The sequence below is a fragment of the Anser cygnoides genome, chromosome 15 (assembly GCF_040182565.1).
Source record: "Anser cygnoides isolate HZ-2024a breed goose chromosome 15, Taihu_goose_T2T_genome, whole genome shotgun sequence".
Lineage (NCBI taxonomy): Eukaryota > Metazoa > Chordata > Aves > Anseriformes > Anatidae > Anser > Anser cygnoides.
In genome coordinates this window covers 11463185-11486574 of record NC_089887.1, presented here as the reverse complement: position 1 = coordinate 11486574, position 23390 = coordinate 11463185, and the positions used below count along the sequence as shown (strand labels likewise).

At 49.9% G+C, this 23390-nt stretch overlaps 2 protein-coding genes across 5 annotated transcripts; one reads left to right on the top strand and one right to left on the bottom strand.

Moving 5' to 3' along the window:
• Positions 1–32: 32 nt before the first annotated feature.
• On the bottom strand, positions 33–2553 carry PERCC1 (proline and glutamate rich with coiled coil 1). 2 transcript variants are annotated; one of them, XM_066977524.1, is made up of 3 exons: positions 2372–2553; positions 2146–2265; positions 33–1183 (listed from the first exon to the last, which is right to left on the bottom strand). In XM_066977524.1, the coding sequence occupies exons 2-3, from the start codon at positions 2169–2171 to the stop codon at positions 373–375; spliced, it is 837 nt and encodes a 278-aa protein (XP_066833625.1). In that variant the 5' UTR covers positions 2172–2265; positions 2372–2553; the 3' UTR covers positions 33–372. The 2 variants fall into 2 exon arrangements, with proteins under 2 accessions (XP_066833625.1, XP_047918757.2); XM_048062800.2 differs by lacking the exon at positions 2372–2553 and having other exon boundaries at positions 2146–2365.
• A 1924-nt stretch (positions 2554–4477) lies between these two features.
• Positions 4478–23252, top strand: LUC7L (LUC7 like). 3 transcript variants are annotated; one of them, XM_066977513.1, is made up of 12 exons: positions 4480–4651; positions 5205–5275; positions 6379–6473; positions 11481–11579; positions 12273–12383; positions 13080–13223; positions 13663–13839; positions 14679–14767; positions 19244–19273; positions 20211–20375; positions 21454–21515; positions 22890–23252. In XM_066977513.1, exons 4-11 carry the CDS (start codon positions 11484–11486, stop codon positions 21479–21481), a joined length of 840 nt encoding a protein of 279 aa, XP_066833614.1. In that variant the 5' UTR covers positions 4480–4651; positions 5205–5275; positions 6379–6473; positions 11481–11483; the 3' UTR covers positions 21482–21515; positions 22890–23252. The 3 variants fall into 3 exon arrangements, with proteins under 3 accessions (XP_066833615.1, XP_066833614.1, XP_066833613.1); XM_066977512.1 differs by lacking the exon at positions 21454–21515; XM_066977514.1 differs by lacking the exons at positions 5205–5275; positions 21454–21515 and having other exon boundaries at positions 4478–4651.
• The last annotated feature ends 138 nt before the right edge of the window (positions 23253–23390 follow it).

Here is a 23390-nt window from a genome sequence, read left to right as displayed (position 1 = left end):
CAGCCGGGCGCTTTATGAGGCCCTGTGCTGCCCTTTGCCCCAGCGCAGCTGAGATAAGGGGATGGGATCCCCTGAGTTGGGCCCGCAGAGCAAACAGGGGCTGTTGGCTCCTCCAGCCACCGCGCTTCCCTCCTCCTGCTCCTGGAGGGCTGCAGAGCCCTTTGTCACCAGAGGCAGGGATGCCCCTGCTGCAGCGGCGGATGGCGAAGGACACCGTGCGCACTCGTGCCTAGCAGGAGTCATTTATTCACTCGTCCCATCGCCAGCTCCAACCCAGTGGCTCCAGCTGCCCCAGCGCTGGCACCGGGGCTGCGGTTTGATCATTAACTGGGTGGCACGTGGTGGGGCCAGGGCCCCCGGGCCGTGGTGGGGTCAGAGCCCGACAAAGGGCTCAGCATCCAGCCCCAGGCGGCCCGGCTCAGGAAGCAGCTCCCGCCCAGCGCCCGGCAGCTCGGGCCCCGGCTCCACCGTCCAGTTGGCCAGGAGGTCGCTGAAGTCGGGGGTGCCGGCGTGGAGGAGGCCGGCAGGGCCAGGGCCTGGCTCCCTCCAGAAGGAAGGTGGCAGCTTCCTCCTGTGCATGGGGGTGATGTGGCCGTATTTCCTCTCCAGCCGCTGCGTCTTGCCACCGGCCCCCCGGGGCGGCAGGCACCGGTGCACGCCGTACTCAAAGAGCTCGGCCAGCGGCCCCAGCCTGTGCGTGGCCCCGGGGCCGCCCCGTGCCATCACTGCCTCGGGCTGGGGCTGGCTGCCCCGTGCTGCACACGGCAGGCTGGCGGCGCCTGGCTCGCGGGCGGCGCACCGGGGCGAGCTGCAGTCCTCGGGTGTGCCGCGGCCGCCGGCGGGCTCCTCCTGGCCCCGCCGCCCAAAGTACCGCTGGATGTCACAGCTGATGAGCTCCGAAAACCGTAGGAGCCGCAGGGTGGTCTCAGCAGCGTTTGGGCCGGCCGGCTCCAGCCCGCCGCAGCTGGTGCTGTCCTCTGCTGCCTCCTCTTCATCTTCCTCTTCCTCCTCTTCGTCATCTTCCTCCTCCTCCTCCTCAGAGAGGTCGGGGAAGTCGGGTTCGGGGCGTGTGGGCAGCAGCAGGCCGTGTGGGAAGGGTGAGGGCAGCCGCAGCCCGGCCAGCGGCCGGATGACGCCCGTGGCCATGTCAGCGCGTAGGGGCAGCCCGGGGCCTGGACTCACCCTGCGGGGCAGGGGCGGCGGGGTGAGGGCGGCACGCACCCCGGGGGCTCCCCGTCCTGGTGCCCCACCGCAGCGCTCGGCCCTGAGGTGGCAGCAGGGGGGTGCTGCGTGGTGCGGTGCCACGGCCAGCGTGGGGCAGCGGGGCTGCCGATCTATGGGACAGGGGGCAACTGAAAACATCCCCCTGAGCCCTGGGATGCGTGGCAGCAGGGTTGTCCCCGCTGATCCATAGGACGTGGGGAAGCACAGACATCCCCCCAAGCCACAGAGCAGGGTTTACATCCCCCCCCCCCAAAGGTGTGAGGCAGCAGGATGTTCCTGTCGCCCCAGGGCTGTGTGGAGGTGGATGAGGCCCTGGGCACAGCACCCTGCCACCACGGGTTGCACACCTGGGATGCTGAGCCCCCTGCCCACGCAATGGTCCCACGGGATTCCCTGTGACAGGGCAAACCTCCCCGCACTGCCCTGGCTGTCTCTGACCACAGCTGGGTCTTGCTGAGCTGCACGAGGACCGCTCTGTATTCAGAGACCTGTTCCCTGGGGTCCCCAGCCCTGGCTCGCTGTGGGGCATTCTCAGCCACGTGCCTGGGAGTGCCACCACCCAGCTCCAAAAGGCTCTCGGGGCAGCAGTGCCTCTGGGGACAAATCCCGATGCCGCCCGGCCAAGCCTGGGACAGCATCACTGCTGCCCCTGTGCATCCCTCTGCACGCTGTCCCCTCCGTGGGGCCTCCAGTCCCCTCCGTGGGGCCAGCGGGCAGGCAGCGTCGGGGCTCAGCTCCCGGGGCGCCGCACAGCGCAGCAGGGACGCTCGCCTCTGGGCTGCGGGGAGTGGGAGTGGGGCAGCCACGCTGCCAGAGCCAGCCTGCCCCGGTGCCACCCGTGGCTGGAGAGATGCCCCAGTGCAGGAGGGCATCGCCCGGGGCCGTGGCTCCTCCGGTGCCTCAGCCCAGCTCGGCACTCACCTTGGTGCTGCTGCCCGGCCATGCATAGGCTCCCGCGCCGCTCCCCCTCGCTGTCCCTCCACCTGGGCCTGAAGTATTTATAGCGGAGCAGCGAGCTGACGGCTGGCAAATATTTGGTAGCTGTATTGTAATAGTAGACTCGGTAAACAGAGCTGGGGTTTGCTTTAGCACCCAGCAACGGGAGAGCGGCGCGGGGAGGGACGCGGGGACGGAAGGCAGGGCTCACCTTAATGGTTCACTAGCCAGGGGATTTTCAAGTGTTGTTCCTGTAGATTCACCTATTAAATCGGCAGCCCCAGCTGCCAAACTGCCTGCACACTTGTACCGAGGGCTCTTATCTCTCTGCTGATTGGAGGCGAAATCAAGCTTTGTCAAATAGGCGTAAAATTAAATTTCATGCTATTTTGACTCCTGGAGTAGGGATCTTCTGAAGAACACACTGCTTATCGAGCGATGCCTGTGCAAACAGGCGCTGCGGCTGTGGCGGGCCAAACCTCCCGGCTGGAGCCTTTGCAGGGGTCCCGCGGTGCTGGGTGCTGCTCAGCCCCCCGCACGGCTCCGGGCCCCCTATCTCCAACCTTGTGCTCCCCTGCAGACCCCAAGGCGGTTGTGGGGCTCAGTTATGAGTCCCAGGATGGGTTTTTGAATCTTTTGAGGTGGCAGAACATGGCTCCAGCGGCATGGCTGGCGGGAGAGGCACTTTGGGGTGGAGCGGTGGGGCTGGGTGCGCCAAGGCGGGTGGCCCTTGTCAGTCAGTGCTGGATGCAGAGATGGGGATGTGCTTGTGGGAAGCAGCTGGGGCAGCCCCAGGGCAGGGACAGCACCCAGGATGGCAGCACCGTCACCGCAGACAGGGTGCTGGGATGCCCCATGCCTCCTGCGTGGCTGCGTTGGTCCGTGCAGGCTGTGAGCATGATAGAGGACCAGCTGGTGACAACAGAGCAGCTTGAGGCGGCTGTGGCCCAGCTGTGCCATTTCTGTTCTGGCACTGGGACGTGCTCTGGTGTGGCCATCTGGGGGGACACAGAGCACAGTCAGGGGACAGGGGACAGCTCTGGGACAAAGGATGGCCAGAGGACAAAGGACGGCTGGGGAACCTGGGTGGCTGGGGGTGCAGGTTGGGTGGGGACACAGGACGGTCAGGGGACACAGAACAACCCACGTGTGACAGCTGGAGGGTACACATGGGATGGCTGGCAGCCTGACACAGAGCCCAGCCCCCCAGCACCCTGCTGCAGCCCTTGCTGGGGGATCTCAGCGGGGTTGCGGATGCACTTTGGCTTTGGGGACAGAAAAGCCCCTCCTCCAGAACTGTCCTGCCCTCTGTTCCTGGGGCTGATGGTGGCTCCCAGTCTGCTCCCACAGAACTGTCCCTGTCCCCTGGGGCTGAGCTGTCCCCCAGCACTGAGACGGGTCCCCCAGCCCCTTGCACGGCACAGCACCGCCGCTGAGGACAGTGCCACCCTGGGCACGGCTGTCACCCACCGGTCCCCCACTGTCTGCAGCCCCTGGTGCCCCTTCCCTGGGGCCGACAGCCCTGGGGCACCTTGCAGGGACTGAGCTGTGGCACTGCCACCGTCACCAGCCGGGCCCCGCAGCGCTTCTGTCCCCTCTCCAAACGCTCAGGCTGGCAGCCCCGGGGGGCCCAGCAGCCATTCCACCCGGGCACCGCTGGGCAAACAGGGCCAGCGGGAGCTGATAAGCCCCGGGCACCTTCGATCTGCTGCCTGACGTCACCCGCTGCCACCGCTGCCCGCCTGGCGCGGGCTGGCACAGCTTGGCACAGCCCAGGATGGTTTAGTATAGGATAGCCTGGAACAGTGTGGTATGGGATAACCTGAGCAGTTTGGTATGGGATAGCCTGTAACAGTTCTGTATGGCACGGCCTGTAACAGTTTGGTATGGCACGGCCTGGAACAGTTTGGTATCGGATAACCTGTAACATTTTGGTATGGGATAGCCTGGAGCAGTCTGGTATGGGACAGCCTGTAACAGTTCCGTATGGCACGGCCTGGAGCAGTTTGGTATGGGATAGCCTGAACAGTTCGGCATGGCACATCCCAGAATGGTTTGTCATGGCCTGGCCTGGCAGGGCTTGGCATGGCTCAGCATGGCGCGGCCCGGCCTGCTGCGGCTCGGCAGGGCCTGACGCGGCTCGGCACGGCTCGGCAGGGCCTGACGCGGCTCATACGGCCCAGCAGGGCTTGGCCCGGCCCAGCAGGGCTTGGCCCGGCCCGGCCCGGCCCGGCCGCGGGTGCCGTCCCCGCCCCTGCGGACTACAAGTCCCGTCAGGCCGCGCGGCGCCGGGAGGGGCCGCTTCCGCCCAGCGCCTGCTGCCGTCGCTCGTCCGCCTCCGAGGCCGGAGCCCAGGCCGGAGCCGCCGCCGCCGCCCAGGCCGGAGCCGCCCGCCCGCCGCGCCCCGCGGCCCGGCCCGGCCCCGCCGCCATGTCGGCCCAGGCGCAGATGCGGGCCCTGCTGGACCAGCTGATGGGCACGGCCCGGGACGGTGAGTGGGGGCGGGCGGGGCCTGCAGGAGACGCCGCGGCCCGGCCCGGCGCTGCCCCCGCTGCGGGCCCGCGGCGCTCGTCCGCGCCTCGGCCGAGCCCGGGCCCGAGCCCGGAGCGGGGCGGAGCGGGCCCGGGCCGCGCCTCGGGGCCTGCCCCTGGGGAGAGGGCCCGGCGGGGGCCGGCCCCGCGCCCCGCTGCCGCCCGCCGGGGGCTTCGCGCTCGCGGCCTCGCGCGGGGAGCGCCGTGGCGGGGCGCGGCGGGCCGCCCGGAGGCGGTAGGTAGGTGCGCCCGGAGGAGCCGGCCCCGCGGCGCCGGTCCGAGAGCGCTGCGGCCTGTTCGAAACGCGGCCCGGCCGCAGCCGGTGTCTCCTCGCCTGCCGAACGCGTAAACTCGTTGGGCACGTTAGCAGGGCTGTGAGGTACTTTGCACTTGGCTTCCTAAGTGAATGAGTGCTCCTTCTCTCTCTGTGTGTTGAGTTGCTGTTGAATTGCTTCCCATACTTTTATTTCATACAAACTGAACAATTGTGGCCCCTCTATTTTATTTATAAAGGTTCAGTGTATCTTTGCCTGCCTACATCAATCTGCAAGGGAGTTGCAGAAAAGCCTCATGTTCATCGAGCCGTGAGTCACAACCAATTTTTAAAGCTGTTATAACAAAGAAAAAGTGTTTGCTTTTTTTCACAAGTAACTTTAAAAGTGTAGCTTAGAAAGAAAAAAAAAAAAAAAACAAAACCATTTTGAGTAGACACAACATTATTCCTGGATGCTTGCAAATCCTAAACTATATTCATACGGTAGTGTTACACATACCTGTGTCATATACACAGCTGAGCTTTAAAATTGTCACATACCATTACCACTTTGCCTTTACTTTTATGTATCGTTCCCCTGACTTCCTTACTGCAGGTGTGGGCAAGAAAGCTTTTCCTTTAAAACTTTTCAACAGTGGGCATAAAATTCTGCAGCTGAGGTCTTGAAGAATGCAGATGGGTATAGTATATGTTGGAGCTCGCAGTGTGTATTGACTAACTTTGTTTCCTTTTTCTTTTTTCTTTTTTGCTTTTCTGATATTGTCTTGTTTAAGTGGCTCCTGAGTGTAAAATGTCTTCGGAGGGCGGGAGGCGGGTGGGAAGTAGGTTTCACGTTCCAGGCCAAGACCCGCAAGATTCATCTTTGCACGGCCTTGGAAAACACACTGCATACTTGGTTTTGAGACCAAATGGACTGCTGTCTTAATTATCAGATTAGCAAATAGCAGTTGCCTATACCAACTGTCCAGCACAGCCCTGTTTCATGATTTGTGACCCTCTGATAGCATGGGTTTCAGTATCTCCTGCCCCTTCATCACAGTAAAAAAAAAAAAAAAAGCGGGGGGTGGTGAAAAAAAGGAAAGCGTTGGCTATGAGCCAGACTGTCTGTCTCCTTTTTTCTCTTCTGGCTGTGCTGTCTCTTTATACGGATGACAGGCTTTGGACGTTACTTGGCTCGCCAACACTGTGTTTAACACGGTGTACTGGATGAATAAACGCTAAAATATTATTTTTTGCCAATTAATAAGTTTTCCAGAATATCCTGCTACCCTATAAGCGTTTTCAAGTAATTTGGGGGAGCAGGAACACCAACTGTTTTAATCTGCATATTGAGGTGAAATGATCATACCAAGGTCTTTGTTACCTTATCAGTATTCTAATGTCTCCTTATTTAAAACCACAAATGAATTTCAGGAGATGAAACCAGACAAAGGGTGAAGTTTACAGACGATCGTGTCTGCAAGAGCCACCTTCTGGATTGCTGTCCTCACGATATCCTGGCAGGAACAGTAAGTATCTTCTCTGTAATAAGGAATTCTGGTAAGGCAGAGGTTGGTACAATTCTTCTGGGCTCCTCTGTGCCATCATAGGTAGCTTCTAGGAGATGCAGCCCAGGAAACACCAGGCTTCCCTTGCCCTAGGAACAGTCGCGATTTTATTTTCAGTTTCTGTGACCTGTATTTGGAGCCACTGAAGTCAGGAGTTCTCAGAATTTGCTTGAAATGCTTTTTCTCTTGCAATCTCACGTGAAGTTGCAAGGTTACTTCTGTTTTAACAGCTTGTGATAGTTAGGGCATAAAACTCCTGGGGAGGGCACAGGATCATAGCCTGATTGCGCCAGCGCATTGTCCTGGGTGCTGTAGTTCACCGTTGCCGCTTCAGGTTAGCCGGATTTTTCTCACGAGCTGCAATAGTCCTCAATCCTGGAGCTTTTCAGTCTCCTCTTTTAAACCACATGATGTTTCCTGGATGGAACTTCAGCTTTTTTCATCATTACGAGTTGTCATGCTAATGGCAGGTTACAGCTCAGGCCAGCTTGGTCTTTAGACTTGGTTGGTGTGAGCGGTGTGTCACTCCGCCTGACTGGTTTAAAACAGTTGAGACAGCTTCCTTAGCTGTTGCCCTCTGGGGATGCAGCTGACAAATTTTCAAAGATTCAGCTCAAATGCTCTCTGTGTGAGCAAAAGGTGATGTGGTAACAGAGGGATCTTGTGGAGTAAGCGTCCAGTTAGGTGCCAGACGGAAGATGCAGCCTGACTTTCAGAAGAAAACAGTGCGTGTGTTCTGTAACTGCTGTATTACGTGATTGCAGGATGGAGGTGAATATGCATATTGGAAATCCATCTTTATCCTCGCTGTTTGGCACTAACTACTCTGGCATTTCATGTTGTCCATCCACTTACACATTTTTTTTTAAATGCGGTCAATATTTATAGCCCTTTCCTCTGTTACTTGGAGAGCTGGGTTTGACACAGCGGGTTACCAACAAAGGGAAGGGCTGGCAGGTAGTTCTGCCTCGGATTGTAACACTGTGGTGGCAAAACTACGGTAGTGCTAGCAGAAAGAGCTTAAGCAACGGCTGCCCTGGCTCTGAGCACGCAAACTTCAGCTTTTAAGTGGCTGCTGCTGCAAAGTAAGCCTGGAATGGAAGAGCTGAATACAAATTTTTTGTGGTTTTGAACCATTGTAAGGGACGCAGGGCAGAAATTTGAAGCTCAGATGTGTTTTCCAGCTCCATCAGCCTCCATATCACCTCACTTTGCTTCGGAATTGTAGAGCTGCTTAAATCACCTTCTGCCCATTTCCATCCTTTGTGCAAGTCACGGTGGGTTAGGATGTATTTTTTCAACAGCTTTTTGAAGATGCTGCCTTGCACCTCTTGTGACGTGCTTCCAGGAAGAAGGTAGGTGGTGAGCCGGAGGGGTCAAATGAAGTGATGATGCTCACGACTGTTGGAGCCAATTTCAAAGCACAGAGGAGGTGTAAGGTGTTCAGGTGCGTCGTGAATCTCCTGGGTATAGCAGCACATCAAAAAGCCTTTTGCTTCTGTTGTTACATGTGTGCAGTGAGTTGTCTCCTTACTCTTGCTGTGGAACAATCAGAAATCTCACCCAGGAGCAAGAAGGAAGACTGCTTCTGTGTAAGTGGTCTTGTGGATCACTCAGATGATCTTGTGGTGGCCTTGGAGTGGCTGTGGAGCTCTCTGCACTGCTGACAGCAGGTTCTTGGGGGCAAGAAAACGTACTGGTGCCACAGGTCACTGTTGAAAGAACATGTGATGTCTGGAATGGGATCGACATTTCAGCTGTCAGCGCTACCAGCACAGAATGAAGCATAACACAGCTGTGCAGGCTTTCCTCATGAACCCACTCAGGTTTACGAGCATCTTACGGTGCTCCGTTAATGGAAGAGATGTGTGGGTGGATCAGCATTAACTGCATGGAGTAGCATCTCTCTCTGGGTGTGTGTTAATGCAAACGTCAGGACCTCGTATCTTTTTGGAAACTTCCAACAGATGCTCCGAGCCTTCTGGTAACGGTTGTGATGCATCTTTTCCCCAAAGGCATTGTTCCTGCTGCATTGTTCAGGTACAGATACTTCCAAGGATGGGAAGCTGGTTGGAGTTGAGCAGGGAACTGAATCCGGTCAGTAGCAATGCTCAGTGAAATGTGATGAAGGACCTCTCACTGACCTTCAGGTGCAGAGTAGGAGAAGGAGTCCAGGCTTTAAGTAAGGCTCTGGGCTGTGCCGAAAGCTGCAGGAGGCACGTTGATGTTTGCTTAGTTTAGGTGGGCAGGCGTGCCTGGCCATAAGATCCCTAATCTGTCAGTGAAAGTACCACAGCACATATGGGGATGGTATCATCTGGTAATCCCGAGTTTCTCATTCCACTGATGAGTGGACAGATGAGTCTGAAAGCTGTCCAGGGAGAACATTACTTGGAAATTGCATTCAGGGAAGTTCCGTGTCCCTCAGGGGGAGATGAGAGAGATGAAACCTGTAGGTTGCAGAGTTGTTTCATGGGGTCTGTGCTTTCCTTTTCACAATTGGGCAAAACTCCAGACCTGTGACTAGTTTTGAAGAACATTCCTTATGGAAACAGACCCTGGTGAGTTAACAGTTCACTAGTGATGCTCATAAGAGATGCCTCAGGACGTACGTGGGTTGTGCAGCGAACATGAGCAGGACTGATGGTCAGTGACACCTAAACTTATTAGGTCGGTGTGTGTTTGGGGAGTTAGGTCTTTACTCAGGCTTTACTGTCTCAAGAACCTGTATCACCAACCAGCCATGGGTGTTGGTTGGAGCAAGTCGTGAACGCTGCTGGAAAGGATGAGCGTTTGGTGACAGGCCTCCCTGATGAGACAAGGGGATTCTTTGAAACAGAAGGTCAGGTGATTTTACCTGAAGTGAGCAATGCACGTGAGAATCTCCGTGTACCTAGATATCTCAAAGGATCTGGAGGAAGACCTGAAGTTCGTATGCCGGTGAAGCCAGTGAATTCTCCCCTAGAGGGTGAGTTTGAGAGATTTGTTGCCTTTTAACAGAGTGAGAGGAATAAAGGACACGTCGTTGGCTCTTCTGAAGCTGTGGGTTGGAGCTCCTCCTCTGAAATGGGGCTGTGGCTCAGCTTGCAAGAATTCAGATAAGAATACTTGTGATCTGTGACAATCCCAAGGAGGATTGCTCTTTCTCCCTGTATTGGAAAGGGATTTCAGTAGAATGACCATACAACTAAAAGATTTAAGTCATGTCATGCTCTAATGTTGTGGGAAGATTTTGTGGCAAAATTACAGTAGCTCTTCAGCATTCTTTGAAAAGGCTTGCCTGAAGATGAAAATCTTTAAGCTCTGAAAGTACCAGAACAATTGTTTTCTGTAAGCATTATGTTTCCACTGTTAGAAAGCTCAACAAGGCTCTTCCTGGATAAAGTGTCTGTAGCCTGCTATCTGTAGTCTCCTGTTTCTGGTAAATCTGAGCAAAGCGAGGAAGACTAAATAGTGGCAAGTCATTTTGAATTTTTCTTTGTTTTAAAAAAGTTATTAGCACAGGTGACTGCTGAAACCCCAACCATTACCTGGAGGAGCTTGCTTTGGTTACCTTGTTTAATTCTCAACGCTTCCACTGCTGCTGGTTGAATGCATTGCTCCACGTACATACCCCTGGCACCCCCTGCTTTAGTTTGTGGTGTTTTGCTGGGATTCTGCATTGGTCCCAGTTCAGCCGTATTTAGCTTTTTCTGCAATTCTGACTTCAGTGTTGCCGTGTTTAGGTTTGGGCTCCTTGGGACTGGTGGTGACTGGGAGAGAAAAGGATGTGACTGGTCAGGGTGTTCCTTCGTGAGGTGACCTGTGCCCTGCCATTTGTACAGCGCGCTGTGGCTCACGCTTAGGCCTTTCATTATTTTGGCTTTCAGAAATGTCATTTTTTTTCTGTTTTAAGAATAAGATGAATGTTCTCTGTTACATACTGATAACAGAAATGCAATTTCCATGTTCTGAATGCATAATTAAATTCAGTTATTTGGCTGTTAGCTACCAGATTGGGGAAACCCAACAATTTTAAAGAGCATTAACTGCAGTAGAGGTGAAGAGCAGTGTTCAAGTCAGGGCTTTCTGGGAAAGGAGATGCTCCTTAATTCCCATGCCTTATGCGTAGGAATTAGCTTTGTTGAGCTGGTGGGTTTTAAAGTTGCAGCTGCGTGTGGGAAGGGTTAGCTGTAGAATTACGAGTCTGCTGTAGCTGAGCATGGAGTTCTGCTTTTCTAGTGGCCGTTCCACTTTTTACCTTAAGTCCCTTTGTTCTTAGAATCATAGAATCACAGGATGGCTCGGGTTGGAAGGGACCTTAAAGCTCATCCAGTTCCAACCCCCTGCCATAGGCAGGGCTTCCAGCTGCTAAATCAGGTTGCCCAGGGCCTCGTCCAACCTGGTCTTGAGCACCTCCGGGGATGGGGCATCCACAACCTCGCTGGGCAACCTGTGCCAGTGCCCCACCGCCCTCTGCGTGAAGAATTTCCTCCTAGAGCGTTTGTTCTTGACAGAGCATTCCGTCTGTGTTCTGTGCCTTGGTATGTTTCATTACGTTACTGATGTTCTTTCTGATGCAGATGTGAGCTTTGAACTTAGGGCCCAAAGCTTTGTGTTTTGCTGTTCTGTAGCTCCAAAGCACAAGATGGTTGGAGTTGGTGCCTGCTGAAGAAGTTCCTGCTGCAGCATGCTGTGCCCTCCCAGCTCCCTCCCAGCAATTTGTAAGACTGCTGTGACCTACAGCAGGAGTAGGACTGGACTTAAAATATTTGGGGTGCTTTAATGTTGTCCTAGGAACTCCTAGAAGAGTGGTTCTAGCAAGCATGTGGTTTTTCTGGCTGGTTCTGTTATGACAGTTTAAGAGGAAGCTCTTCTTCCTAAAGGGACTTTATTTTGATATTGTGCACCTGTCAAGAGTTAAGCATTTGCTGCTTGTTGCCATAATGGGGGGGTTCTCACATTGCTTTTCCTTTTTCTTTTCAACAGCGAATGGACCTGGGAGAGTGTACAAAGATCCATGACTTGGCATTGAGGGCTGACTATGAGATTGCAAGTAAAGAGAGAGACCTGTTTTTTGAGCTGGATGTAAGTATGGAGGATGGTTTTTGAAGTTATTTGGTTGAACAATAGAACTCAGTGGGTATTTCAGCTACCCCTATTATTTGACAAATTGTCCGGCAAGAATGTGCAGCCCCTTCCCAAATGTCAGCTTGATGCTGACTTTAAATTCTAAATGTAATTATGAGCCTTGCAACCCCATTAGTCCAGCTAGCTGGGAGGCTCTTATGGTATTCCTCGCGTCCCACACCTACTGCTCTGTACCAGGTCACTGTAACCTAATGGCCTGTCCCAGAAGAAGAATTAATGGTAAAAGCCTTCTGCTCTGTGATTTCACTTCTGGCCGGATTTAGCTTTCTCTGACGGTACGAGTCAAGTGGAAGAACAGTCATCTTCCGATTGCATGCAGTGCTTTTTATCTTTGCACCTGTTGTTCATGTAATGGAAGGTGCAGTACAAAGCAGCAGCTATTTGTGAATTCTGTTACATGTCAGAGTAAAGGAACCGTGTCAGGTTCCAGACAGATGACAGACATTAGGGCAGGGTTTTTTTTTTTCCTTTGACTTTCTGCAAAGCTTTATGTATTTTTTTCTCAAGGCATCTGTTCTTGAAGTTGTTTGTGCACTGTATGGAGATTGCACCAGCTAGCTGTTGGCTATCAAATCTAGGTCTGACAAATGGAGAGCATCTTGGTTCACAATTCTCTTTCTGAACGTGCAGGCTATGGATCACCTGGAATCCTTCATTGCAGAGTGTGATAGGAGAACAGAACTGGCTAAGAAACGCCTGGCTGAGACACAGGAAGAGATCAGTGCTGAAGTGTCTGCAAAGGTATCGTCCTCTCATTAAACCTTTGTTCTGAAAGGCTGTGCAAAGGCTGGTGCTCTGCTGTCTCCTGACACCATTGATACTGGGAAGCTGTGCTCCACAAAGACTTGGTGGATTCCAGCCATCACCCTCAAATGCTGCTCTGGCTGTTCTTGTGTCTGGTTCAGAGGGCTGTAGTAGGGTAAAATATGAACTCTAAAAGATAGATGTTGCTTTAGCATGTCTATAAAGTATATAGGTTTCCTGTCCCCTATTCAGTGTTCGTGTAACAGCTTAGAATAGTAAATCTATCCCATGATTTGTTGTTTTTTCATGTAGCAAATGCTTGTGTAATTTCCTGATTGGGAACTTCTTTTACTGGGCCAGTACAAAACACATTTCCAAAGCTGGTTTTGTGGATTCTCTCCTGTCCATTAAGTCAGGATTGTGCCACTGTTGGCAGCAGAACTGATTATGTCCTGTCCACCTATGGTTACTTCCTTTACTACCTGTCTAGAACTGTGTTGCCTGTACTTAGCCTACCAACATCTTTTTGTTGGGGTTCCTTTGACTTTTGGAGATTGATGATGATCTTCCAGCAATGGCTTATTTATGTTAAACAGGTGTTCTCTTTTAAAGAAAAAGGAAAAGTTGTCCTGCAATCTTTGGCAAGGTTTTTGTCTTGTCCAAAAAAAAAAAAAAAATCCTTATTTTCTTTAGGCAGAGAAAGTACACGAACTGAATGAAGACATTGGAAAACTCCTAGCTAAAGCTGAACAGCTGGGAGCTGAAGGAAATGTTGATGAGTCTCAAAAGATCCTGATGGAAGTGGAAAAAGTCCGAGCAAAAAAGAAAGAGGCAGAGGTATGGTGGTGTTCTGGGAATTGTAATAGCTGGTTGAGCTAGGCTGCATGACAAACAGCTGGGCAGTTCCTACCTCTTCTCCTATTTTGCCAGCACCTCCTCTTTCAGTTTGAGCAATGTGCTGGCAAGTAGCTGGCGGTGTAGTGTGATAGACAAACAAAAGCTCTTTAGAAACTTTTATCTGGTGAAGAGAGATGATTGGGGGGTTGGGTGGGGGTTGGAGTTCTTCCTCTGAAAGATTTGGTCGGTAGTTACTTGCAGGGATAGACCAGCAGGTTAGCTGCGCTCGCAAAGTGTTTTGTATGGCACCCCCTTTATATTGAGGGTGCTTTTATGATCCTTGAAAGCAGCAGTGCTGTTTTTTTGCAGGGGTTACCCTGGAGGGTTGAGGTTGTGTAAGGGCTCCTTGACGTTTGCCTGTTTTTTTGCCTTCCTTCAGGAAGAATACCGAAATTCAATGCCTGCATCCAGCTTCCAACAGCAGAAGCTGCGTGTGTGTGAAGTCTGTTCAGCTTATCTTGGTCTCCATGACAATGACCGGCGTCTTGCTGACCACTTTGGAGGCAAATTACACTTGGGTTTCATTCAGATTCGTGAGAAGTTGGATCAGCTGCGGGTAATCCTGTCTGTTTTAAACCTTCTTGCAGTTCTGAGGATATTCAACATCTACATTAAGTTCATACAGAATTCTTTTCAGAGTGCTTGTATAAGCCCAGAAATTTGATTTCTGAATCCTGGGAACTTCAAATGGAGGTTTGCCTAGCCTCATCGTGCGTTCTGTTGTGTGTAACTAATGTCGTACCCTTAGAATTAGTCAAACTAGACCACTGCTGTAATTTCTTCCTTAACTACACGTGGCTGTACTAATGGTCTTCCTCATTAGTTTGGCTGAAATTTGTCACCAAGTTTTCTGACTATCAAAGAGGACTTTGAGACCTCTTAATGAAATACATTAACTGGAGTTCCATATAGTGCTGTTAAGGAAGGAGGTCTGCGGTAGCTGAAGTGCTGATTAGAAGCTTTCTGGAATGGCTTGTAATGACCATGTGGTACTAGCCTTGCTCGCAAGCAGGAACCTTTAGCCTGCTGGAGTAAGAGCTGTGATTCCTGTGCCGTACTCATTTGGCAGAATAGTGAGGTCAGTGCCTTGATTGATCATGGCACGAGAACAGGGCATTGCTCTCTTCTGTTATGTATAATTGTGGTGAGACAGACCCTTGCCTCAAAGCCTATGGGCTCGTCACTTAGAGCACAAGCACAGCAGCTTTGCGAGTGGCATTTCTTGTGCTGATGCGGGTTAGTGCAGCTGTAAGGAAAATGAGAACCTTTATGGAGATCTGGACTAGCACATAAAATACAGAGAAACAGTTCCCTGTCTCACTACATGAGTAGTCTCCCTGCAGATCCCTACCCTGTTACCGTATGGCTGAAATATGGTGTAAACTTTTTTTCTAGAAAACAGTGGCAGAAAAGCAAGAGAAGAGAAACCAGGATCGTTTGAGACGGAGAGAAGAGAGAGAACGAGAGGAGAGAATGGGCAGACGGTAGGTGAAAGTCAAAGCCAGCTTCATAAAACAGTTATTGAAATAAGCTTATTTCTTGTTTCTGAATATTGCAGGAAAGCAGCGTGTGCTGCTTGATCAACTGTTGTACATGCTCTGGATGCTGTGTGAGCACCTTGGCATTCAGTTTGAAATGAAAACAAATGCACAGAATCCCCACATTGAAGTGATTGTGTATTATTTTAACCTCCACTGTGTATCTGAAAGATCAAAGCTCAGAAGGCATGCAGTCTTCAGGCTTACCTTGGTCTAGTCCCTGTCGCTGGGAGGCTGGATGAAGTGACCTCATCTAGTGCATCCAAATGGGAAAACTTAGAATGAGTGCTAGGTCTGCTCAAATGGCTCTCGTCATACAAAGTTCTCTGGATAGTCCTTCTCACTCCTAGGCTAGGAGATGACAGCAGAGTGGAGCTAGTATCCATGAGCCAGATGGCAGGCTGCCTGACTTACTCAGAAACTTTTCTACAGTAACAGTGAGGTACTTTTGGCACAGCTTTGGAGAATGCTTTCCAGGACATCCCTGGGCTGTCCTGCTCAGAGGATTTCAAGGAGTGGCTGTTTGTGGCGGTTGTGGCCGTATGTGTCACCTTCTGCTCATGCACGTGTAATCCTGGAGCCTGGGAGTGGCTACCATGTTGGTATTCTCATGACAAGTTCTTCTGCCTCTTGCCAGCTGAACTGGAAGAACTAATTCTTCCGTGTGTGTAAACAGCCTGGCATGAAGAGAGCAGTTATTTATTGGTGATGGTCGTGCAGAGGAAGTGGCTGAGTAGGAGCGCTGTTCTTGTCACAGCTTTTTGCCAGTTACCTCATGTTTCTCCTCACAGTCTTGTACTTCTTGCAGCAAGGTGGTTTTTTTTTCAGATGCATGTGGAGAGTTCTTTTTGACCCTCAGTGTCAACTGAGGAGTGTGTTTCAGGTGTCCGTCTCTGAGGCACATGAGATGCACATGAGATACATAACCACAGTATGCTCTCAGGTGGTGCTGGCCTCTGGATATACATTTCTGGAAATGCTAGCAAACAAGTACCAGAACTGAAGGACCTTGGTTTTCTGTGGTCTGGGGCTTGGCGATTGTGGTGCATCGTAAGCACCAGATTGTCATGCATTCCCTGATTAGAGTATTTTATATGGGTTCTCTCACTGCGGATTACCTGGTGTCACAGGAAGTGCCAGTTCATGTTGCAGCTTTCTGCTGAACTGCAGCACTTTGTGATGAGCCTCTCAGCTTTCTGGCCTCTGTGCAAGGTTGTCAGTAGTGCAGTTATACCTGGGAGCTACAGAATGTGGAGCTGGCCGCTGAACCCAAGAGTTAGATGAATGGGACTGATGTATGCTGGTATTCTGGAGACAAAGATGGAAGTGAGACAAGAAGCATCTTCCCATGCAGCTGCTTCGTGGTAGGCTTGTTCTGGCTCACAGTAGGACCACTCTAACCTGGACTTATTGTGTCTGTCTCCATAGTCTCTTGTATTCCTGGAGTTTGTTTCTGCATGAAATTTGTTCAACCCAACAGTTGCCTTCAGGAAGAGCACTCTGGATCTCTGACTTGGTCTGCATCTCCCCAGACCCCCATCTCTGCCGCTTTCTTTCTGTGGCATGTGTGTATTTTATGTATATTCCCAAAATCTCAGTTCCTGGGAGTTAAGGAGCCTCTTGTGTTCACAGCACAGGTAGCTCTTGTATGGATGCATCCGATAAGGGGTTTTTGAATATTTCATGCTATAAATATAACAGTTTTAAGAATTGTGATGAGTTGGCCTGGCATCTGATTTCTTGCTGGTTGCATATTTTGCAGCAGTTAAAGTCTGTGGCCAGCCTTTCCCCTTGCTCTGTGTGGAGGCACCTCTGTACTCCTCTGTTCAGATGCCAAAAAAGCATGTTTTGATGGAGCCAGGAGTGACGTATAGGGGAGGTCAAATTGTTTTCCTCTCTAAAATGGGAACTTGACACAAAGAAGGAAAATAGTTTTCCCAGCGGACGCTTAATGTCAACTGGGACTAGAGCTCAGATTTCTTGATTTCTAAGTACCTGCTCTTCTGGGTGCTGTGCAATGCCATGCTTACAGGGGTGTTTTTCTGACAAAAACGGATCAGTGACTTCTAGCAATTTAAGAGACTACCTGTCTTAAGCAGAACTTGATACGTAAGGAACCACAGAAAACATGTTTCCTGCATGACTTCTATTGTCGTGTCTTCATGTGCAGCGTCTTCAGGGGGGTTATTCAGCAAGAGGAAGAATGCCACTTGACTTTGAGAAGTCTTTGGTGGCTTATAGGCACTTTGGTGGCTTATAGGCACTGTGACACATTATGGAAGGCTGTGGATGGGTTTGAAGAACTCTTAACTCTTACAGACTTTATTAATTTGTCAAATAAACTGTTTTCCACGTAGGAATGAGTGAACAGTTTTGTTGCCCCTAGTGGTGAATGCAGAGGAGTCCTCTGTCCTGTGTTTGGTGTTGCTGGTGACTGCTGGCTACCCAGTGATCCCTGAAGACTGAAATTCTCTGGAGAGCTGGCATGTTTGGAAGTGCAGACATCACTGTTTGCTTGCCGAGTACACCAGCAAACAAGACTGTGGAGTTGCTGAATGGATTTCCTTTTTAGTAAGTTAGGCAAAACACAGATTATGAAACTCAGCGCATAGCCTCTGTGGTGCAGGACAGAAAAAGTAATAAAGCACAGCTTTTGACTTGGCTGGGCAGCATTTGTCTGCTGTGTCCTGACGTGTACTGATTCAGGCTAGTGCGGAAAGTGCAGGTTTTTTGGATGCATCCTGAATTTCCAAAGCTTAGCGTTATGGAGTGATCATCAGGAGTTGGTGTGTGCTCTTGCTCAGATCATAGCCACAGAAGGGCAACCAGGCTTTGCAGGGGATGTGGAATAGCTTTGTGTGGACGTGTGCCCCAGTGATTCAGAATAAAGTGATCAGGAGGAAAAGAACATTATGAACTTGGAGTAACGACAACAATCAAAAAATACAATTGCCTGCCAGGCCTCTCCAGTAGGTCCTGCGGCTCTGTCAGGTTCTGTTGCGTGAGAAAGTAGGTGTGTGGCTATTGCCTTGCTCTCCTGGTTTATCAGCTTTGCCTTCATCTGGTCTTGTCATGCGTGGCCTCAGTGCAAGGTTTATTCACCTGACTCCCAAGTGCAGCTCTACCTGGTTTACACTCCTTTTACCTGAAGTCCTTTCTAAACTTCTGTTTTTTCTTTCTACCATGATTGAGCAATCCTATTCGTTGTGAAGGAAAGTCAGGGCACATTGATTCTCTTAATATTGTCTTATCCAGATACGGTTTTAAAATATATTAATAAAGTAGATGCTTCTCCCTCTTTCTCTTTTTTTAACTTTATCTGTGTGTAACTTTCAGCTGCATCTCCTGTATGCTGCCAAACAGCTCTGTGGCTGTGTAGCTGGAGCATCCCCTGTGAGTCTGTATGCAGTGGGAGCTATTAAGAGCTCAAGTCTAAGTCACTAAACAGAGGCTGGCTGCTTTTCAAGTAAAGCAGAAAGAGGCTGTTCAGTCTGTGTGAAGTTTGGAGGTAGGCTGGCCTCGAATGTGGCCGTGGAGAAAAAGGAAAGGCATTGTCCTTCGGGCGTAGTGGCTCTTTGAGTGGTGCTGAGTAAGGGTGCTTCAGGAGTTGAAAGAACTGTAATGTTATTTACAGACTGTCAGAAGCTAATGCTTACAGTTAAGCTGAGAGCTTCGTGAAGGAACTCTGAAGCAGACAGAATGAGACCTGCATGACCCTTCTGAAGATGCTTTATAATATGGGATGAAGCATTTTCAGTATCTCTGTTACTTTTCAGTAATAATTCTTCCCGTGTTTGTTTCCTCTTTTTTTTTTCCAGCTCATCTTTCCGAAACAGAAAAAAATTGCAAATTTCCATCTAATGTTTGTTAAATATTCACGATGAGTAAGAAAACACTGTGCTTTTCCTTTACTCAAACCTCAACTACCTCAAAGGAACCAAAATCAGAATATTAAGTGTCTGGCCCGCCTTTGACTGGCGAGTGGCACTTTTACATGAAAATGTTCATCTCAGTGATGTTAGACTGCAGAGGGTAAAAAGCGTGTGCTGAATACACACAGCAAATTAGAAGTTGGAAAGGTGCATCGTAGTGGTGTATGAATGGAGACTGGGATTGGATTGTAGATCTTCTCTGTTCTGACAGTAAGCTCTGCACGGAGTTGGGAAACTACAAACAAACCCTGTAGAAACTAGTGTTTCTGCAATGTTCTTCCGTTTTAGACAATACTGTGATGCCCCTCCGCCCCCAATTGAAGCTAATTAAAATATTTTCTGGCTTGTATGGCAAGCTTTTTTAAATGACATATTAATTGTCATATTATTGTTGCTCCTGTGGAAAGCTACCAGGGTGGATGGGTTTATGGGGAACAAACCCACTGACTATACCGTACCTTCTCTCACTTAACTCTCCTCTCCTTTCTAGGTCTGGATCAAGAAATAGAGATCGTCGAAGGTGAGTGCAGCTCTCCCAAAAACCTATTTGTGTTTTATCTAGTTACTGTGTTTTTTCATGGGTCTCATAAATGGAGTTCATTCTGTGCCACAGTCATTTTGTTATGCTCCCTGGAAGAAATAGGAGCTACTGCTTGGGCACTGCTGCAGTGTTGGGCAACCCAATGTCACCCGTTGGACTAGAAAGCATCTGCTGGCTAGCGCAGTCGGGACAGACGGTGCTGTGTGCTCCAGAATACCAGTCTGAGAACATACTCAATACCTTTTTCAAAAAATGTCTAATACCCTTTGATAGCTTTTGTATCTGAAATGTATCTATTATATAATAACACTTCAGATGTAAAAAAAGAAAAAAAAATCAAGATGAAAGCCCCAACATCTCTGTGAAGAGCTTGTCGTAATGGTATGGCAGCATCCCATAAGTGATCATGTACCTGGAGGTCATCTTCTCTCCTGTTTCCCATATACATTGGCATCCTTTATTTTGATTTTAGAGCAGATGGAAACAAATCTGTTTTGAAAGGGCAGTACTTTCACAAGGGGGACTCCTCCTGGCAGGCTGCCATACAGGTTACAGTAATTTCACGTGAGGTTTATTTTGCCTTCCCTTCTCCTTCCTCAGTAAAGTGAGGCAAAATATTACAGTTGGTAGGCTGTGCTCTAGGCATCACCGCATGCTTATGTTAGTGGTGCAAGTGATTTTCATAAGCTCCCCATCAACTTGAATTTACCCTTTGGCGTTCTGTTGGTCGCCTGAGCCCAGGAAGGAAGGAGTATGGTCACCCTGGGGGTGATTTGCCTTCTGCGTTGGTGGGGTGTGGCTGAGGGGGTGAGGGCTGATGCTCGGGGTAGGTGTCGCTCTGTCTGATGGGCGCGGGTGTACGGATGGGATGTAGTGGCCCATCTCTGGAGTCTGAGGCAGTCTGTGTCCTCTTCAGATCACGGTCTCGGGATAGGAGGCGGAGGCGCTCGAGGTCAGCTTCCCGTGAACGGCGGAAGTCTCGCTCCAGGTCCCGAGACCGGCACAGGCGCCACCGGAGCCGTTCCCGCAGCCACAGCCGAGGTCACCGGCGGGGGTCCAGAGACAGGAGTTCAAAACACAAGTATGTATTCCTCACACAAGTGCTTCTCTGCAAAGGGGAGTTCCTGGCATCACAGAGAGCCTCCTCTGATCCTTAGAGTGAGCTGAGTTTGACTGGTTTCTCAAGTTAGAAGCTGCAAGTGTCCTGTACCTGCTCCTGGGCCAAAGCAGTATTTCCCAGTGGCAGTCTGTAGATGGCCTCACATGGGCACAGTGCCTGTGCAGCAAGGTCCCAGCTTGAGAGCAGAGTCTAAGAGATAAAACTGTCATTCCCTGAACTGCGGTGCTGAGCCTTGAGAAATTGCTGGGTTTCTTGCATAAGCAGCAGCAGCTCAGAGTCATGCTGGTGCTCACTCAGCCTCCCCAGGCATGTAAAACCCAAGTAGCAGAGGCAGTTTTGACATTACATTTGTGTTTACCTTCTGCTTCCCAGCTTCTTGCTCTCAGTGCTGGCATGGGGAAGGGAAGAGTATGATTTGGGAACTGGGGGAGGTCTTGTATTAGGGTAACGAAAAGGCTAGTTGAGAGATTTTTTTGAAAATCTCCACTGGGTGAGGGAGAAAAACAGCTGGAAGGAGGAGTATACCATTCTGTGACTGAGGAGAAACCCTGTAGTCTGAGAAAGGGCTTTAAGTCTCTTCTGAAACTCAGCAGCACACCCCCTGTGCTGGAGGAAGGCTGAAGCAGGCATGTGTACGTAGGAGTATTAGCAAAACTGGAATGAAACCACGTGTTTCCTTACAGCCCTTCCAAACCCAGGAGCAAGTATACCCCCAGGTGCTTGCTGAAGTTAGAATCTAGCCTTTATTTTAATGCCCTTAGTTAATAGGGGAGTGCTTAAGGAGTGTCTCATCTGATCAGGCAGTGCCATTTAAGTACACTTCGAGAAACAAACCTACTGTTGTGTGTCTTGTGTCACTTTAGCTAAGGGGTAAAAGAACACATTTTAAAAATACCCAATGAAGGGGAGGGGAATAATGGTATGAAAAAAAAGTCTGTTAATGTGTGTGGTGTGTGTGTGTGTGTAAATACTGTTGATTCTCCGATGGCTGAGATACTAAAGTCCTTTTTTAAATCTGTCTTGAACATGAAAAATAAAGAAAAGAAGTTTGGACAATTAGGAAGTGAGGAAGACCCTGTAATAACTATTACTAAAGAGCAGGTAAGGGATTACTTCGAAAACCTTGAACACATTCAATCAGCCCATCGAGATTGTAGGAGGATTGGCTAGCTGACATACTTCCACAAAATTACTGAGCTGGGGAGAGACCAGTGTCAGTTTAAGAAAACAAAGCAAAGTGAACAAACAGGAAAGTGCTATTCCCTGAAAAGAGTATAGCTTCTGTTTTCACTCAGAGTTAACAAAATCTACATTCTGCTTCTGTTGGTCTGAAGTCTTGCTTCTAGAAAGAAGTAGCCTGTCACGGGATCTGGAGGTCTGAGGGTAAGAGAACTATGGACAACATGTCCTGTTGTGGGGACAGGAGAGTTAATTTAATCAAACAGACTCATGTTGTCTCTTGTCTTCCAGTTAAATGACGCAATTTAAAGTAATGAAAATGAAGTGGCTCAAGATACAGAGGGCTGTAAGGTTTTAATGTAATTGTGCAAGAGTTCCAGACCTTAAAATCAACATGAAGGAAAGCTGGAACCTATAAGATACCTGTCAGGTCGTCGTCTTGTGACTGCAAAGAAGGACCTGTGTACTGAGTCCTAGAGTACAATCTGCTGGCTGCCTCTGCCTGGTTCCACAGGCGTATAGGCTGCTAGGGAGAATTAAGGGCCAGCACCTAGTTGATAAGCAGATTTCTAACAGTTGGCATGAATCATACAGGATAAGAGCCTTTTAAGATTGTTTCTTGTATGAAAGCCTCTGGTTAATTCTGTGTGGGCTGACACAATGAAGCACTGCTGAAAATCTGTAGCTATCGTTTGAGCAGGCTGTGAAAAGATTTGCCTGTTGTGTGTTCCAAATTAAAAATCAGTATCATCCTGACATGGAACTCAGGATGCTTGGGATGACTGCTTGTCAGATGCAGAGTGACAAAAGCCTGGGCCTGAGCAAGCCTTTGAATCCAAAGAATACAGCTGGTATTTAAAGCAGTCGAGCAGAAGGCCGCTAGCTTAAAGCATAACCAAAAAAAAAAACCACTATAAAAGACACAAACAGTGCTGAATGACAGATGAGGAAGAAATTGCTGGTGCTTTAGTACAGCCTAGTAAACTAGCAAGGCACACAGGGAACACCTCAGAGTGACCCTGTGGCAGCAGCTGTGAAAGGCTTACTGTAAGGAGAGACTGACAGAGGCTGTGCTACGCACTCGGCACTGCGAGCTATATGTGAAATACTCAGGTGTGCAGAGGGACTGGGGTTCTATTTTGGGCAACACTACCCCTGACATTACAGTACCTGGGCACATTTTTGTAAGCAACTTATGTCATAGCCCTGTTAGGAAAGATTTTGCTGTTTTATGCATGTTTTATTCAAATTCTTTCAGCTGTGGAGCTTATAGCAATGGTTTACTTTGTACTTCAGATCTTCTAGAGATCGATCTTCAAGAGAGAAGTCCCGAGACAGAGAGAGAAAAGAGAAGAGCTCTTCTGAGAGGCGGCACGAGAGCACAAATGGCAAATCTCGTTCCAAGAGATCAGAAGAGAGAGAAGCTGGCGAGATCTGAACTCAAATGATCTGTGTTGCACTGTAAATAGTCTGATAAACATTCTACACAAAGCCTAAATTTCCCATTTATATTTACTGAATACAACTCATCTTTTGTAGTTTTGAATTTTTATTGTTTGGCGGATAGCTGTGAGTTTGTAGAGACACAGAGTTACGTACTGTTTAACAGGTTTTGTTTTAGTAGGAATAAATAAATCTGACCGATCGTTTTCAATTCAGGCCAGCGGTTCACACCCTGTGTTTGTTGTGATGCAATGAGCGCGGCAGGTAGATAGTGCTGTGGTTGGAAAGCCGAGCTGCTGTCATGTTCGTAGTACTGAAGCCCTTTTCAAAAGATCTTACCTGACCCTTTGCACA